At 39.1% G+C, this 18,981-nt stretch overlaps 1 protein-coding gene across 8 annotated transcripts in view; it reads right to left on the bottom strand.

The window, feature by feature from the left end:
* Positions 1–18,981, bottom strand: part of LOC140494648 (protein unc-13 homolog A-like) — a 425,496-nt gene that overhangs the window by 153,325 nt on the left and 253,190 nt on the right. For all 8 annotated transcript variants that reach the window (XM_072594058.1, XM_072594057.1, XM_072594065.1 and 5 more), the window contains one exon: positions 5,286–5,427. In XM_072594058.1, coding sequence (XP_072450159.1) covers positions 5,286–5,427 — 142 coding nt within the window. The remainder of the gene's footprint in view (positions 1–5,285; positions 5,428–18,981) is intronic.

The following is an 18,981-nucleotide window of genomic DNA, read 5'->3' as shown; positions in this document are numbered from 1 at the left end:
GGCCAGTATTTATGCCCATCGCTAAGTTCCTGGAGAAGGTGTTTTCTTGAACTGCTGCAGTCCTTGGCATGTAAGAATACCAGTGCTGGATTTTGAGTTTATGACAGAGAAGGAACAGGGGTATAGTTTCAAATCAGGGTGATGAGAGACTCAGTGTTGAACATGCAGGTAGTGGTATTCCCATGCAGCTGCTGCTTTTGGCCTTCTAGAGGTCATGAGTTTGGAAGGTGATGTTGAAATAGGCTTGATAAGCATCTTGTAGATGGTACACATTGCTGCTACTGTGTGTCAGCGAAGGGAGTAAATGTTGGATGTGGTGCAAGTGGACTGTTTCATCCTTATTGTGTCCAATTTCTTGCATGTTGTTGGAGCTGCACACACCCATGTTTGTGCACTCCATAACACTCAGACTTGTATTGTGAAAGAAAATATGGTCACTAAGTTGGTTCTACACCACCAGCATCTCAATTTGAAGTTTCTCATCTTGTGATCAAATCCATGTATGGTCTTGCACCTCTCTTTCTGTAACCTCATTCAGACCCTTAGTACCTCTGCAATGTTCCCCAGCCGACAACTAGCATTTTCACATTACTAGGTCTGAAGCCCTGAAATCCACTTCATGATCTTCTAACACATGCTCGTCCTTTAAAATGCTTGGTTTGGTTTAACTTTTTGTTGGTTTAAGCTCCAATGAAGCATTTTGAGGTGTATATGTTGAGAATTTTGAGATGGCTTATATCCTAAGATCCTAAACAAAGTAACAACAGAGTCTGTATTGGCTGTAACAAAGAGAAGGAATTGGTGGAGGATGATCTCAGGGAAGGTAGTGTCAAGTTTCTAAGCCAAGTTGCTATTAAAAAGAAAGAGGTGTTGTCTGTCTGTATTAAAGGTAGATAAGGCCCTGGGTCCTGATGGGATCTATCCCAGAATATTGAGGGAGTGAAGAGAACAAATTGCTGAAGCATTGACAGACATCTTTATATCCTCTTTGGCCACAGAGGACTGGAGGATGGCTAATGTTGTCTCATTGTTTAAGAAGAGTCGCAGGGATAATCCTAGAAATTACAGGCCTGTGAGGCTCATGTCAGTATTAGGGAAATTATTGGAAAGGATTCTCAGGGACAAGATCTATATGCATTAAGAAACAATAGCGACTGACAGCAAGGTTTTGTGTGGGTGAGGTTGTGCCTCACTAACTTGATTGAGTTTTTTGAATAGATGACGAGAATCATTGATGAGGGAAAACAGCTGATATTGACTACATGAATTTCAGCACAGCCTTTGACAAGGTCTTTTATGGCAGACTGGTACAAAAAGTGAAGTCACATAATATCAGGGTGAGCTGGCAAGATGGATACAAAACTGGCTTCATCACAGGAGACAGAGGGTAGCAGCGGAAGGCTGCTTTTCAGAATAGAGGGCGGTGACAAGTTATGTTCCATGGATCAGTTTAGGGAACTCTGCTGTCCATGAGCTACATAAATGATTTGGAGGAAAACACAGCTGGTCTAATTAGTAAGTTTGCAGACAATATGAAGATTGGTGGGGTTGTGGGTAACGAAGAGGATTGTCAGAGGATACAGCAGGATATAGGTCAGTTGGAGGCATGGTTAGAAAAATGGAAGATGGAGTTCAATCTGGACAAATGTGGAGTGATGCATTTTGGAAGGTCAAGTCCAGGTGGAAATTATACAGTGAATGGCAGAACCGTTAGGAGTATTGATATACAAAGGGATCTGGGTGTGCAGGTCCAGCGATCACTGAAGGTGGTAGCACAGTTGGATAGGGTAATAAATAAGGCTTATGGCAAGCTTGCCTTCATTGGAAAGGGCATTGAGTATAAGGATAGAAAAGTTATGCTGCAGCTTTATAGAACTTTAGCTAGATCACACTTGGAATATTATTTACAGTCTGGTCACCACACTACCAGAAGGATGTGGATAGACAGCGTACAGAAAAGGTTTACCAAGATGTTGCCTAGCATGGGGGACTTTAGCTATGAAGAAAGGTTGGATAGGCCGGGCTTGTTTTCACAGGATTGCAGGAGGTTGAGGGGTGACCTAATAGAAGCTTATAAGATTGCGAATGGTACAGATAGAGTGGAAAGTAGGAAGCCTTTTCCTAGGGTGGAGGGGTCAATTACTAGGGGACACAGGGTCAAGGTGCAAGGGAGAAAGTTTAAAAAAGATATGCGAGGCAAGCTTTTCACACAAAGGGTAGTGAGTGCCTGGAATGTGTTGCCAAAGACGGTGGTGGAAGCTGACACAATAGCAGCATTCAAGAAATGCCTGAACAAAGACATAAAAAGAAAGGGAATAGAAGGATACAAATCCTGTAAGTGAAGACAGTTTTAGCAGGGAAGGACAAATGTAGCGGCGTAGGCATAGAAAGCTGACGGGCCTGTTCCTGTGCTATATTGTTCTTTTGTCTTTATTCTTGTTCTAATTTTCCAAAAATCCTTGGATTCTGGAAAAGTATGGCAGGATTGGGAAACTGTGACACCCCTATTTAAAAGTGGTGGGAGGCAAAAAGCAGGTAATTATAGGCCTGTTAGCCTAACATCTATCATTGGAAAATGTTGGAATCAATTACTATGGAAGTTATAGCAGCATATATGGAAAATCATAATCTAATCAAGCTGAGTCAGCTTTACCTTAGAAAGAGGAAATTGTATCTGACTAATTTATTAGGGCTTTTCAAGGAAGTTTAAGCCAGAGTGGATAAAAGATGGTCAGTAGATGTGCTGTATTTAGAATTTCAGAAGGCATTCAACAAGGTACATCACAAAAAACTAAGTTAAAAGCAAAGAGCTCATGGTGTTAGAGATAGTGTATTGATATAGACAGAGAATTGGCTAATGGGAAAGAAACAGCAAGTGGGGATAAGGGGTTATTTTCCAGGTTGGCAAACTGTAATCAACAGGGTTCCACATGAATCAATGCCAGTACGCCAATAGTTTATAATTTATATTTGCAACATGGAGGAAGGAAGCAAATGTACAGTAGAAAAATTTGCAGATGATGCAAAAATAGGGATACAATCACTTTACAGAGATATTGATGGGATAATTAAGTGGGCAAAAGGTTGACAAATGGAGTATGATGTAACAAAATGTTCATTTTGGAAGGGAGATCAGGAACCTTATTTAAATAGAGAAAAACTGCAGAAAACTGCAACACAAAAGGGCTTTGTGCATGAAACGCAGGAAGCTAGCACACTAGTGCAGCAGGATATCAGAAAATTAATGGAATGTTGGCCCTTATTTCAAGGGGGTTGGAATATTACATTAGGGAAGCATTGCTGCACCTGAACAAGATGCTGGTGAGACCATATCTGCAATACTATGAGCAGTTTTGGTCCCCTTATTCAAGGAAAGGTATTTTATATCATTGGAAACAGTTCAAAGCAAGTTCACTAGGCTAATCCCCAGTATGGAAGGATTATATTATGAGCAAAGATTAAACAGGTTGGGGCTCTTCTCATTGGAGTTTAGAAGAGTGAGAGGTGATCACATTGAAACAAATTATTTTTAAGAGGTTTGACAGGGTATGTGAGGATGCTTCCCCTCGTGGAAGAATTTAGGACCAGAGGACATAGTATCAAAATAAAGGGGTGTCAATTTAAGATTGAGAGTAAAAGGAATTTCTTCTGAGAGGTTTGAATCTTTGGAATTGCTTGCCTCAGACAGCTGAGATAGCAGGATCCTTGTCTATATTGAAAGCTGAGATGGATAGTTTCTTGATTAGTATAAAAATCAAGGTTTACAGGAAAAAAAGCAGGAAAGTGGACATGAGGAGTGTTGGATCAGCCATGATTCTATTTGAATGATGGGGCAGGTTCAAGGAGCTGAACAGTCTACTGCTGCTCCTGTTTCTTATAGTTTTACTACTCTTTTTAAATGTTGCTGTGATCACCAACATGCATTCATAAAGGACCTTTACTGGAGCATAATTCTCCAAGGGACCTCACAGTTTAGGTTTACACTAATGCAGGGGTAGAAAATAATTAGATTAGATAACAAAAAAGTAGAATTGAAAGGTAGATGACTTTGGAACTGGAAAAAGATGAAACAAGGTAAACTGGATTTGGGAGAGTCGAGAGTGTGGTGGTGGAAAAGCACAGCAGGTCAGGCAGCATCTGAGGAGTAGGAGAATCGATGTTTCGGCCTAAGCCCTTCATCAGGATTCCTGATGAAGGGCTTATGCCTGAAACATTGATTCTTCTGTTCCTCGGGTGCTGCCTGACCTGCTGTGCTTTTTTAGCAGCATACTCTTGACTCTGATCTCCAGTATTTGCAGCCCTCACTTTCTCCTCGTGAATTTGGGAGAGTCAAAGATGAAAGTTGGAATATAGTGCTCTAGCAGGTTGTAGTTATAGGGAGATCAAAGTCATTGAAACATTTAGTGATAACAAACTTTTAACGATGTCATCTAGAGGATGAGACAATAAATAATGGCATCATCATAGGGATCATTTTAAATTTCCTTATGGAATGGTACTCATGCAACAGAATTAGAGAGAGAGTCATACATCATTGAGATGTGCAACATGGAAATAGACTCTTCGGTCCAACTCGCAAAGAAGTCAATGGAAAATAGGTGCTGAAGGTGACAAAAACTTGAAAATAAGAGCTTTAGTGATGATGATGGAGATGGAAAATATTTCAGAAGTGTTTTGGCAATACGCTGCACATGTGACTTGAAATTCCAGGACCAACAGGAGGATATGCAAATTGGCTCTAAAACTTCTGAGAGTGAACTGAGAATTAGGGTTTCAAATTTCTGAAAGCAACCAAACAGCAAGGATTTGATTTTGCTAACAATAGATTGCAAAATCTTTGGGTTGGTCTACAACTTCAGGCAACCAGACACAGCAGTCAAAGTCATGAAATTGGATAGGTTTTGGAGGAGAAAGACCATACAGTACAAGTATATGAATAATCTCTAAGGAGAAACAAAAATAAATGACAGGAGTCAAAGCACAAATCATCCCAGAATTATTGGCCTCATAAAATTAGCAGGATTGGAATCATGTAAGGAAATGAGAGCTGCCATAAAAGTAAGAGATTCTGGAGATAAATCATGTAATCAATTGCATTGAATACTGAATTGAGAAAAAATAGTGAACAACATACTACAATCACAGTTATGCAGAAGGTTGTTGGTAACTATGTGAGGGCAGTGCACAAGCTACAGCTGGAGGATGAAACAACTTTGAATGTAAATATACATAAATTGTATCAAATAAGAAAGTAAAATGCATATCTGAAATACAAAATGACTTACAAGTTGAAGTTTTCTTCCCAGATTGGGTTAAGATTTCCATAGATGGTTTTGGTACGTTTTTTAGTCTTCCCAACTTGAACCGTGACGTAAGGATCACTAGAACCTGTTTTATCTTTGGCCTGCAAACCTTGAGCACACACCACTAAAGATATCAAAGATTGATAATGATCAAAGTCAGTATTCAAGGGAATATCTTACTTTCACAGTTTTTTCTGTTAGTTTCAGTAATAATTCTTTTGCAGCAATTTTGCATCAATTCATAAAAGCTTTTTCAAATGTACCATGGGAAATTGAGATAAAACTACTGGAAAACAATTAGAATTTGAAAATTCACAAGCAGTTGACTACCACCTACAAAAGTGAGGAAGATTAATTTTATAGAATTTCAACAAACAATGTTCACCAAAATCTTAGCTTTCTACCTTGTTAAAATGTGCAGGAGTAATGAAACTGAAGCCAGACTGCTACTAAGCAAGACATTCTGTTCATCTAATCCAGATTACAACAAATACAACCGCTCTACTGAAAGACCAAAAGGCATGAAGTCTATTTCATTTTCAGGCCATGTTTAGGCATTTCGAGGAAACACAACAGCTCCTTTCATAATACTGAGTATGGAGTGTCCATAACAGATTTTCCATACCATTGAGCAAGATGCTAAAGTGTAAGATCTCATTTCCCCAAATAAAAGTGTCTCTGAGTTTTTCACAAGAATTTGATGAAGAGCAGATGCCCCCAATCAGCTCGCAGTAGCTGTAAAATGATTGCAGATTCTGACAATTAAAGTTTTGAAAAACTTTAAGTTTTTCAGCTCAGTTAATTACTCATTAACTGGATTTCTTGCTTGCCAACACTAAACATGCGAACATTCCATCATCGACCACTCAAAGTTTCTACAGAGCTCCAAGATAAACAATCGTAATAAAATGTCACATTACTTTCTTCATTAGTATTCTGAATGAAAACCTAACATCGGCTGATTCAGAATTTTCCACCACATCCTAAGTGACAAATGAGTGACAATACTGCTGAAATATTAATTTAGACAATTATTGATTAACCAGACACATTGATAACTTTTTTCAGAATATCATGTCACAACTCAAACTCTTAGTATAAGAGTTAATGCTGATTGCAAACAATGCAGCAACTGATTCTTAACAAGGAATGATGGTGAATGTAGTGAATGATTGTTTATATACCTCAGCATGGCTCCCAGAAGTTGCAACAATAAGATTTAAATCCTACAATAATTATTTTAACAAATTGTGAGCTTCATCTTTCTTATCACAGCTCTGAACCTTTTATGTATGGTTTTACTTATATGTATTTTAAGTCTGAACAATTAATGTATTTGTAGAACTACATTTTTCATCACTTATTAAGAGCTATATCAAATGAAAGATATATTTCCAATATTGACTATATAAAATTTAAAACATTAGGAAATTCCCTAATCCAAACAACACAATAAAGAACACATGTTACAAAATAGGTATTACTGATTAAAATTCTCAATTTATCACAACCAAAGTCAAATAGATGGGGTTGTTATTCTGGTACAGATCATAACGCAAGGTGTGATTAATTTATGTCTTTAGTACAGGATTCTTTTGGTGCAGTAGAGTTACTCTTCTTCCTGGCCAGGAGATTCCGAGTTGAAGTCCCACTGCTCCAAAAGTACATAATAACATCTCTGATCAGGTTGATTAGAAAGAATGTCCAAAAATTTGAGAGATCTCTTGTGGTGCAGTGTACGTGAGTCAAAAAGGGTGGCACTGGAAAAACACAGCAGGCCAAGCAACATCCGAGGAGCAGGAGAGTTGACGCTTCGGGCATAAGCTCTTCAACATAAAAATTTGCCCGAAACATCAAATCTCCTGCTCCTCTGATGCTGCCTGACCTGCTGTGCTTTTCCAGCACCACACTCTCAGCTCTAATTTTCAGCATCTGCAGTCCTCACTTTTGCCATGCCATACCTACGAAAGCTCCTGGGCTTCCAATATTGCTGACTCACAGGCCACCTGACTCTGCTTCTGTAAAATTTCAGACAAGTCATGAGTGGAAAAGAAAGCCACCTCAAGAATTTAAATGCCCCCCCCCGCCTTCAAATCCAATATCGGGGAAAATGTAAAATACATCCAATAGATTTGGTTTTCCAAGTTTTTAGCTAGGGCTAATTATGACTGATTGTCGACTGAATATTAAACAAGTAGACAAACAACTCAGGGACAGTGAGTGGATTGACAAGAGATAGTGGTAGATTAGAAACAGGTGTTATTAACATACCTCTGAAATTTTCCATCAAGTCTCTGGAAGATGCCATCAAGTCACAACATCAAGGCACAGGATAGGGCCATAAACAGATCTCAGAAACTGAATTGAACCAGTCATTTACAAGGAATAAGAGCGGCACGGTGGCACAGTGGTTAGCGCTGCTGCCTCACAGCGCCAGAGACCCAGGTTCAATTCCTGCCTCAGGCGACTGTCTGTGTGGAGTTTGCACATTCTCCCCGTGTCTGCGTGGGCTTCCTCCAGGTGCTCCGGTTTCCTCCCACAGTCCAAAGATGTGCCGGTCAGGTGAATTGGCCATGCTAAATTGTCCATAGTGTTAGGTAAGGGGTAAATGTAGGGGTATGGGTGGTTTGTGCTTCGGCGGGTCGGTGTGGACTTGTTGGGCTGAAGGGCCTGTTTCCACACTGTAAAGTAATCTAATCTAATCCAGAGGCTAGGAATTCTGTGGGAAGTAACTCCCTTTCAACTACCTAAAGCCTTCACACTATCGAACAGGCCCAAATCAGAAGTGGAGTTGAATACTGGATATATGCAGCTTCAACGCTCAAGAAACTACATCGTCCAGGAGAAAACAGCCTACTTGATTGGTATACTATTCACCACTTACACATTCAATTCTTCCACATTCCACACCACATATTGGCAGCAGTGTGTACTGCTTACAAGATACACAAAAAAGTCGATAGCATCTTCACCCAGAGATCTCTGCCAGCTAGAAGGACATCGGCAGAAAATGCATGGGAGCCCCACTACCTCAAGCCACACTCCATTCAAATTGGAACATATTGGTTTTTCTTATTGTCACTGGGCCAAATGCTGGAACGCCCTTCCTAACATCACTGTGGTGTACCAATCTCTCATGGACTACAGCCATGTAGAAGACAGCTTTGCCACTATTTTCTCCAGAACAATTAGAAATGAATACTAAATATTGCCCTAGTCAGAAACAACCAAGTCCTGTGAATGAGTAAATAATCTCAACAACGTAAATAAGGCAAACTAGAGAGTAGTGAGAATGGAGTGCTGCTGAAATGGATTGTAAACCTGAGAGTTTACCTTGTGGAGAGCAGGAGTTAAAAAAAGCTGCATGAGGGAGGACAGGCTGGTAGCAATTTAGCTCTGTGAAATTATCTCCATTCTTCTCACCTCCCACACATCCAAACTGCCTTTAGATAAAAATAAATAGCGACTACATACGGAATTGATAAGTGATTAATGATTAAACCCTAGGAAACGTATTGGCAGTTTTAAGGTTGCATAAGGATCAGTAAAGGTGACAAGTAGTTAAAATATTTGGAGTAGGTTTTATTGATTATGAATTGATTAATAACAATAAATGAATTAAGATGCACTAAAGATGCATCAGTGATGTGTTGTGACTACAGGATGTGGGAGCCCCTAGACAGTCATGTGATCCAGGGAAAATGAACGCTGTTTGAGGACTTTGGCTTAGTGTTTATGTGATGGAGGCCAAGCAATTGACATCAAATGTTTCAGGAGGGGAAAACATAAATCACAAAAGGTCAGTATGCAGGTACAGCAAGTAATTAGGAAAGCTAATAGAATGCTATCGTTTATTGTGAGGCAAATTGAACACACAAGAGAGGAGGCTACGTTTCAGCTATGCAGGACATTTATGAGCCCAAATTTCAGTCGTGTATGCAAGTTTGGTCTTCCTTTTCTAAGGAAAAATGTAAATGCATTGGAAGCAGTACAGTGAAGTTTTATCAAATTCATGCTCGAGATGCATTGTCTCATAAGAAAGGTGGGACAGTGGTGTGAAGTTAAAGGCGAAGAGCCTACAAGCACCTATCATATGACTAACTAGCAGTCCCAGACTGAACTAGAAAATTGAAAGTATGTAACATTTGGCTGTGAAATAGATACCCGTGTTGGTTGTCATTTTGACAGCAATTTGAAATTAACCAGTTTAAATTATGCCCCAGGATACTAAAACCCAATCAAGTTTGAATGTATTATTTTTGCCAATATCAAAGCAATGAGACGATCCAATGTTGAGGGTATAAAAAAAGGAAGGCAGTTTGAAAGTCAAACAGAGTAACTACCATCGAGAGAGTAACTGCTGTCCAGAGAATATGAGACTGAGAGAGAAAGTGACAGAGAGAGAGTGAGAGAGTGAGGGACCCAAAATATTGAAACACTCTCCATCAAAAGGTACCTTTTCATATGAAACATCTTCACAGTAAAAAGCAAGACAACTACCCAGGGAAATCCTCAGCAGAAAGAAGAAAGACACCGACAACGACAGCCATTGTATGATTTTGAATTTAAGTGGATATAATTTTAATAAGAGTTTTATTGGACAAATGTATTGTTATAGAGTTGAAGGCAGATAATAAGCACTTAAGAGAAGGGGGCATTTAGACAGTAGTGAATAGTTGTTGAATGTTCACTTTTAGAGTTAAAGAATAAATTAATATTATTTTTGTTAAAAGTGAAATTTAGGAGTTCTGTCACTCATATTTTAACAGATCACAAGGCAAGATGAGCTTTTCTGGCTGTTTAGTTTAATTAACAGAGGGGTTCACTGCCTTGTCATAATGGTTTGGGGGCTTGGGTCTAGTTCGATCCAGTCTGAGATTTGGACTGATTTGAACAGATTTGGGGTATAAAAGATCCCAACAGATTTAAACATATGCAAATTAGTGTCCTATTAGTTTATTAGATAAATAAAATGTAGGTGAGACCTTTTATTTAAGTTTGGTTACTTATGGCTGGTTAAATTCAAAGTAAGAGAAATGGCTTTTAGGATTGCTAAAGAGATTCTGGGGTTTGAAGATGCTTCCCAAATTTGCCAAGAAAGTTTAGAAACACAGAAGGAGGACATAATTTTAGAATTAGCAAATAGGTCAGAGTTGGGTCTAACCGGGACAAAAGGAAAGCAGAAAACGTAAAGGAATTAGTCAAGCACTTAGGTGTATCAGAGAAACAGGCAAGTGCAGGAGTTAGAAAAACATAAATTACAATTGAGGCAAATGGAGTTAAAAGATAAAGAAAGGGAGAGAAGGTTCTTAGCTAAGCAAAGAGGGAGAGAAGAAAGAGAGAGACAAGAGAGAGAATTTGAACTTTAGAAGTTGCGAATTAGTTGGGAAAGTCAAGTTAACAGGATGGAAATGAAGACAGAAGGTAGTGATATATACATGCACGTTAAAACGTTGCCACATTTTGATGAGAAAGATGTCGAAGCCTTCTTTATTTCATTTGAAAATTTGGCTAGGCAGATGGAGTGGTCAGAGAACTTGTGGGCAGCACTAGTTCAGACTAAGCTGGTATGCAGAGTTAGTGAGGTATTTGCAGCGCTGTCAGATGAGGGATCAAGAGATTATGCAAATGTCAAACAGGCTATTTTGAGTGTTTATGAATTGGTACCAGAAATGTATAGACAATGGTTCAGAAACACAAAGAAGGAACCAAATTTGAAAAAATTAAACATAGTAATTTTGATTGATGGGTGTGGGCCTTAAAATAGATAAGATCTATGAGGCTCTGGGAGAGGAATTCTGCTGGAGGAGTTTAAAAACTCACTTCCTGAGACTATAAGAATTCATGTGGAAGAACAGGAAGGTCAAGAAGTGAGGAGAGCAGCAGAGATGACAGAGATGCATATGGCAAAATTTAGCTTCCGGCAAGAATTTCATCCTGTAAGAGATTGAAATTGTGAGAAGGGGAGATCCTACACTACAAAACAAAGAGTACAGCACACTGGTAATTGTTTACCACAGGTTAAAAAAGAAGCCCCAAGAGGGTGAAAAGGAGGTGGAAGGCCTGTAGTAAAGTGGGACATGGAAAGTCACAGTGCTGGTTGTTAAAGAAAGATGCTATGGGAAAAGATGTGGTAAAAGGGGCTAAACCACTGGTATTAGTGAAAGTGGTAAAGGAAACCCCACAAGAAAGTTGAGGAGCTGCAGCAGAGTACACAGCCTAGGAAGGTGCTGTGTATTGAGTTAGTGCCTGATCTATATAAAGACTTTGCCTCTGTGGATAGAATTTACTCAGACAGAACTGGGGGAAGAAGGGAAAGAAGTTAAACTTTTGAGCGATTTGGGATCTAATCAGTCTCTAATAGTAAGAGATGAACGTATTTGCACTCTTTCTGATCTGTTACCTGAGACATTGGTAATTTGTGGAATAAACAGACAGAAATTTAGCTTTCCCTTGTGTAAGATCAGGTTGGAGTGCCAACTTAGGACTGGGGAAGTTACAGTGGGAGTCTTTGACAGAGTGTCAGTTCCAGGAATGCAGTTTGTTCTTGGAAACAATTTAGCACGATCCAAGGTGAGAGTGACACCACTTGTTGTGGAGAAACCAAAGGAAGACTAGGGAACTGAGGAGTTAAAAGAAAAATACTCTGAAATTTTTCTAGACTGTGTAGTAATAAAATCCCACTATCATACGTCACAGCACAAAGCAAAAACTAAAGAGAAGGACAAAGGAGTTGAGGTTCAGTTAGCGGACACCCTGTTTGATGTAATTGTGCAGGAAAAACCTGAACAGGGAGAGGGTCAGACACAATTGATTAGTCTTGGAAGGCCAATGAACTTACAACAGAAAGACGATTTAATAAAAGATATATATAGATGCATACTCAGAAAAAGGAATCAGATCGTATTCCTGAGAGTTATTACCTTAAAGATAGAATCCTAAGATGAAAATGGAGACCGCAGCAGGTTAGTGCAGAGAAGAAATGGGCAGAAGTGCACCAGATTGTGTTGCCAATAGCGTACAGGCAAGAAGTGTTACAGGTAGCACATGAACCATCAGTAGGAGGTCACCTAGGTATGAATATGAGTCGGGCTAAGGCACAAAAGCATTTATATTGGCCTAGAATGCACAAGGATATGGTTAACTTTTGCCATACCTGCCAAATGGCAATTAAGCCACGGGCAGTAATAAAACTAGCACCTTTGTTGCCAATCCTGCATTTGAAGAACCTTGTACACAGGTTATTATTGTGTAGGTCTTCTCCCTAAAAGTGTGAACCAGTACTTGCTAACCATGTGTCTACCAGATTTCCAGAGGCAATTCCATTATGGAGTCTTAGGACAAAAAGGATAATAGAGGAGCTAGTAGCTTTCTTCATGTGGTATGGGCTACCCAAAGGGATTCAGTCAGACCAAGGGTCTAATTTTACTGCCAGGCTGTTTAAGGAAGTCATGGGTGGCTTAGAAATACAGCACTTTAAACCAAATACATACCATCCTGAATCTCAGGGAGCTTTGGAAAGGTGGCATCAGACCCTGAAGACCATGTTAAGAGTCCACCGTCAGGATTACCTGAATGATTGGGATTAAGGTATCCCATTTGTATTGTTTGCTATTAGCGATGCCCCAAAAGAATTTATTCAGTTTACTCCCTTTGAGTTAATGTTCAGATATGAAGTGAGAGGGCCTTTGAAATTAATTGAAGAGAAATTGACAGGATTGAAGTCAGAGATCGCATACTTGGATTATGTATCCGAGGTGTAGGGCAGTTAAGAATCAACACATTGCTGTGGGTCTTAAGTCACATGCAGACCAGACCAGGTAAGGATGAGATTTCCTTCCTTAAAAGGCATTATGAACCAGATTGTATGTTAAAAAAAAACAGACAATCTGTAATGGTTACACGTTTGACATTATTTTTAGTGAAATCAACTTTCACCATCTGCCAAGTTGGAATTCAACTCATGCAAGTGATGTTATTATTGCTGCCTCGCCTCAAATTCATCAGCTTACACTTTACTAAACTCACTGTAGCCAACGCAGATTGTAGGTGGAGCATCCAATTCACTGTCTTTGAGCACATTGGTTAAAATCTGGATTTCTGGGTGCATTTCATACTTTCTCACAATATCCTGCCAATACAGTGGATGATGTATACAATAGATTAGGTTTACAAACAACTGACTTCAAGGAAGAAGAAATCACATCAAATATGTGTTGACCATGAAAATGATATAAATTTCTGAAGCTGAATTTATAGTAGGCAATAAATATTTTAATGTTATGTTAGATCAGAGTTATATTAAGTTTGATTCCTTTTATTTGCTTAGCACTTTGAAGAAAGGATCTGTGCTGAGCCCACTGTTTTTTATTATTTATATAAATGATTTGGATGTATGGTTAGAAAATGATAGGAGGTATGGTTAGAAAATTTACAGACGACACCAAAATTGATGGTGTAGTAGACAGCCAAGAAGGTTACCTCAGAGTACAATGGGATCTCGATCAGATTGGCAAATGAGCCAAGGAGTACCAGATGGAGTTTAATTTAGATAAATGTGAGGTCCTGCATTTCTGTAGGTCAAATCAGGGCAAGATTTATATACTTAATGGTAAGATCCTGGAGAGTTTTGCCAAATAAAGAGATCTTGGAATGCAGGTTCATAGCTCCTTGAAAGTGGAGACACTGGTTGACAGGATAATGAAGGCAACATTTGGTATGCTTGCCTTTATTGGTCAGTGCATTGATTATAGAAGTTGGGAGGTCATATTCTGGCTCTACTGGACTTTGGTTAGGCCACTTTTGAAATACTGTGCCCAATTCTGGTCTCCCTACTATAGGAAAGATGTTGTGAAATTTGAAAGGATTCAGTAAAGATTTATAAGAATGTTGCTCGGGTTGGAGGGTTTGAGCTCAAGGATGAGGCTGAATAGGCTGGGGATATTTTCCCTGCAGTGTCGGAGATTGAGGGGTGACCTTAAAGAAGTTTCTAAAATCATGAGGGACATGGATAGGATGAATAGTCAAGATCTTTTCCCCACGGTAGGGGAGTCCAAAACTAAAGGGCACAGGTTTAAGTGGAGGGGAAAGATTTCAAAGATTTGAAAGGGATCTAAGGGACAACGTTTTCACACAGACGGTGGTGCCTGTATGGAATGAGCTGCCAGAGGAAGTGGTGGAGGCTGGTACAATTACAACATTTAAAAGGCATCTGGATGGGTAAGTGGAGAGGTAGGGTTTACAAGGATATGGGCCAAATGCTGGAGATGGGATTAGGTTAATTTAGAATATCTGGTCAGTATGGACAAGTTGGACGAAGGAGCTGTTTCCATGCTATACATCTCTATGACTAAGAACATATCGCAGATTCTTCTTTGTACTGTAACACTATAAACTGTATCCATTTTGAAATCACAGCTTTTAAACTTTGCTTGACCTATACAGATAATATATTCATGAGGTAGATTTCATGTTATCAATCCTCAGCAGAGATTGTAACCATGAAAAGTTTCAGAATTCAACAGACCCTAAATTATGAAATAAACAATAATATTTTGTGTTCATAAAATTGTTCTATTGACTTTTATGGTTATGGAACTGGCCATAAATTATTTGAAGTTGAAATGTCACTTTTGTTGTAATTACTACAACAGAACTGCCTCAACATAATGCATACAGACACTGCCAGTACTTTTGTAGCAGCTGGACAAACACAATAGTCATATCTTTATTAATGTATTGAATTGTTGGGTCATGTATATGGAGGTTTCATTTCACAAAACTTCAGAATCTGGAGCAACCATACTTTAAAGCCACTAATACAACTCGATAATCTCAACATCACTTGAACTCAAGAGCAGTTTTGGTTTGCTCAAGCACAGCACAGTACAGTTCAGGGTCAGCAGTGTAGCTCAACAGTTAATTGATCTAAAGTAAATATCAGTGTTGAGCGAGTACTTGCTTTGTAAAATATTCTTTAGTAAGCTTCCAAACAGTTTTGGGATTAATATTACAACAGATTTCAATTGTTCAGAAACTCAATTAAATGCATGTCATAACTGGAACCTTCCCCTCTGGCATCCTGCTCTGGCAAACATTAACCACCCCACTAATCACACATCATCCAATGGCTGATTCAAATCCCCTGTGTCCACCTTCTATCTCAGTGTCCCATATAGAACAAACTTCCAATGCAGGATCTGTCAATGGACATTCTTTTAGTTGAGGAATGGAAAAGAAGGGAAGCCGCCAACAAGTTTCTTCTGAGAAACCCCATCTAGTAGTTGTGGGTTTTGCACTACCACAACCAAAGTGGTCCTTGTTAAAAAGGTTAAGGACAAGCCAGGTTTCTGCACAGCCAAAGCTCACCACAGGGGCCTTAACACAAAATACTTATGCACTTGGAGAATTAATAAGGACAGACCCTCATACCTCCACCACACTCCCCCCCGCCCCCCAACACACACACACACACACATACCCCCCAACACACACACATGCATACTCACACACATACAAGTTTGTGTAGTGAATTTGTACTTGCAGAATTACATTTTATTTTTCTCAAAAACTGCAAATTCTGTAAATCCCTTTTTAGATCAGAATCAGCCTGAACATTGGGGCACAGACAGCACCTCACACCTTCAATGCATTATCTGGGCCAACATGACACCTGTTGTTAAAGGTGGCTTGAGAATGTAACTTTAAAAAAATGTTCTGGGATTTACATATGAAAAAACTGAAACTAACGTGGTCATTCTAAAAGATTATACTCCACAACCACCTGATGAAGGAGTAGCGCTCCGAAAGCTAGTGCTTCCAAATAAACCTGTAGGAACTGAGCACAGAAAGCACTGAGCGTATCATGGAGGGATGTGTCATTATCCACTACCTTGCTCTGCTTCATTTTGTATCCCGTTATGTTGTTTAGGTCTCGGCCACAGGTGGCAGGAGAAATTGTTGGTCCGGTACTGCCTCTTGGTATCTCTGATCGGGCTTTGTGGAGGTCACATCTGGATTTTCTGTCTAGGTCTGGACAGTCCAACTTTAATGTTGCATGCCTGGTCTTCAGTAGAGAGTTGGGTGCCAAAACCCAATTTCCCATCCCGCTGCCAAGACTGCAGCCAGTGCAATTCGATACCGGAACCGGGTATAAACTGCCCGCAAGTAGGCATCGAGCCATCCCAGGAGAAAGTGAGGACTGCAGATGCTGGAGATCAGAGCTGAAAATGTGTTGCTGGAAAAGCGCAGCAGGTCAGGAAGCATCAAAGGAGCAGGAGAATCGACGTTTCAGGCATGAGCCCTTCTTCAGGAATTCCTGAAGAAGGGCTCATGCCCGAAACGTCAATTCTCCTCCTCCTTGGATGCTGCCTGACCTGCTGCGCTTTTCCAGCAACACATTTTCAGCATCGAGCCATCCCAACCATTTTCTGAATATAACGCAATTGACGAATTGTGGATTTTGTTTGGAAAACATAAACTTTCTACTGAACGGGTATAGCGATTTTCTATAGCGTGAGGTTGCAGAGGAATACAACTGTCAGGCTATAGCAGAACAATATGTAGAATGGATTGATGAATGATTAATACATAGAAGTCAGACAGGATTAATAGGTCTTTTTCAGATTGAAAAGACACAATTAGTGCGTTGCCAAAAAGATCAAGCTTAATGCCTCAATTATTTTTGATCTAAATTAATGACCTGGAGAAGAGGGAAGTGTGTAACCTATCCAAATTTGCTGATTGTACTAAAATAGGAGGGAGGTGTGTGTCATGTAATGAAGACATCAGGAATTGATAAGTGGATACAAACAGGTTGAGGGAGTGGCGGACAAAAATCTGTCAAATGGAGTTTAAATGTAGGAGATCATGCACTTTGGTAGGAAGTAGGCAGAATACTATGTAAATGGGATGAGACTCCAAGTAAATGTGCAGCACAGAGAGATCTGGATATTCTTGTGTACCAAACACAAAACATTAGCTTACTGATGCTGTAAGTATTTAAGAAGACAAATTAAGACAAAAGTAATTGATGTCTCTAAGATGACCATTACATAGAAAGAAAATAGTCAGGAATCGGACAAACGCTGTCAAGCGGATCCAAGATTGATCATGAACTGTTTACACATTAACTCAATTAAAAGCAGAGTTATCTCTGATCACATACAGGATATTTGGTAGCAAAGCTTAAAAAGTTCTTGATGGTTTGATATACAAGGAGGAAGACTAAAGACAAAGAGAAATTAAAATTGATGGATAAGAAAAAGAAACCTATGCCCAGTCAACTTGTGTTGCAAGCTGGCATCTAAAAGTAGATTGACTGAAAACGTCTTTTTATTAAACTATTATTTGATACTTCAGTATTGCTAAAAAAAAGTTACATTTTGTCGAAGCTTTTCTCCTTGCATTCGTCAGGACATTTTGCAAAATTACAAGTTCAAGGGCAACACCAACATTTATACTATATGAGACAAGAATGCCAACTGGTTGGCAAGTGAACAGTGATAGTCCTTTTTCATAAATACTTGAATGTTAGTTTTGTTTTACTTTAAGGATGTCAAGCAGGTTACAGATAATGGGAGGTGCAACTCTTTCATTATATGCCCATGAAAATGTGAAGGTTATGGAATATTTACTATTTTAAAAAGGCAGCTTGGAATATGGACAATCTGCTAAGATTGACCCAATGAGTCCAGAGGATCTTTTGGAATTTGTGCATAAACAGTCAATTCAGACAATAAACTGAGGGACTAATTTGTTTTCATCAGCAAAACTATATTCCTGGTCTACAGTAAGTCAAACACAATTTAATATGAAAACCAAGAAATTTCCAACCTACTGATCCTCACTGAACCAGGAGAGAAACTCTTCTAACATGCAATATTTTCATCTTGAAGTCAAATGATTTGTTCCTTGTTATTCTGTTAATCTAAAGTGTAAGTAATGTCTCCAGAACTCATCTCTCTGTTTGTACAATTGAATGAATACATTTTGAGTTGTGTAATAAATTCTTATTCTATCTTTTGATGTAGAAATACTAATAAACTACAAGCTTTGTGGAATTGAGGGTGGAGTTGCTGGACTTTGAGCAGATAATAATCATTCTTGCATTGATAACTCCAGTGAGGTCACTGAACTAGAATTGCAATACCTTGGATACTTGTAGCGACATTATTTAGATGATGATTTATGTATTAAATGCCATAAGTGCTTGCATAAGCAAAATACTATCTTTAAAGGAACATTAAATTTAAGTATTTACATCTCTGAAGTACTTTATCCATTAGTAGCGTGCACTGTTCATCCAACAGTATTGAGAATCTAATTTAAACAGATCATCTCGAAATCAATGTAAATATCACAGGGTGCTATTAGGTCCAAGGTTCTGTTAAACTGCTGAAAAATAAAACTGAACAAATACCAATCTTCTTCAAATGAATTCCACCAACGCTTTGAATAAAGGAGCAGATGGTTGGACATCTGATCAAGTAACTTCAGAAAGACTCTACTGTATGGAGTGTCTTTTTTTTTAAATTGCTGAGCATTCCACGGGTTTTGTATATATTGGATATGAAGGAAGTGGGCATGGTGCATACATGGGGACATGGAGGATGAATGGAAGATATACAGGAACATGGAGGGGCTATTAAGGGTACACAGATGGATCAGAGGGTTAGGG

The sequence above is a fragment of the Chiloscyllium punctatum genome, chromosome 24 (assembly GCF_047496795.1).
Source record: "Chiloscyllium punctatum isolate Juve2018m chromosome 24, sChiPun1.3, whole genome shotgun sequence".
Taxonomy (NCBI): domain Eukaryota; kingdom Metazoa; phylum Chordata; class Chondrichthyes; order Orectolobiformes; family Hemiscylliidae; genus Chiloscyllium; species Chiloscyllium punctatum.
Note: the sequence above shows the minus strand (reverse complement) of the source record. Positions and strands in the feature narration are given on the sequence as shown.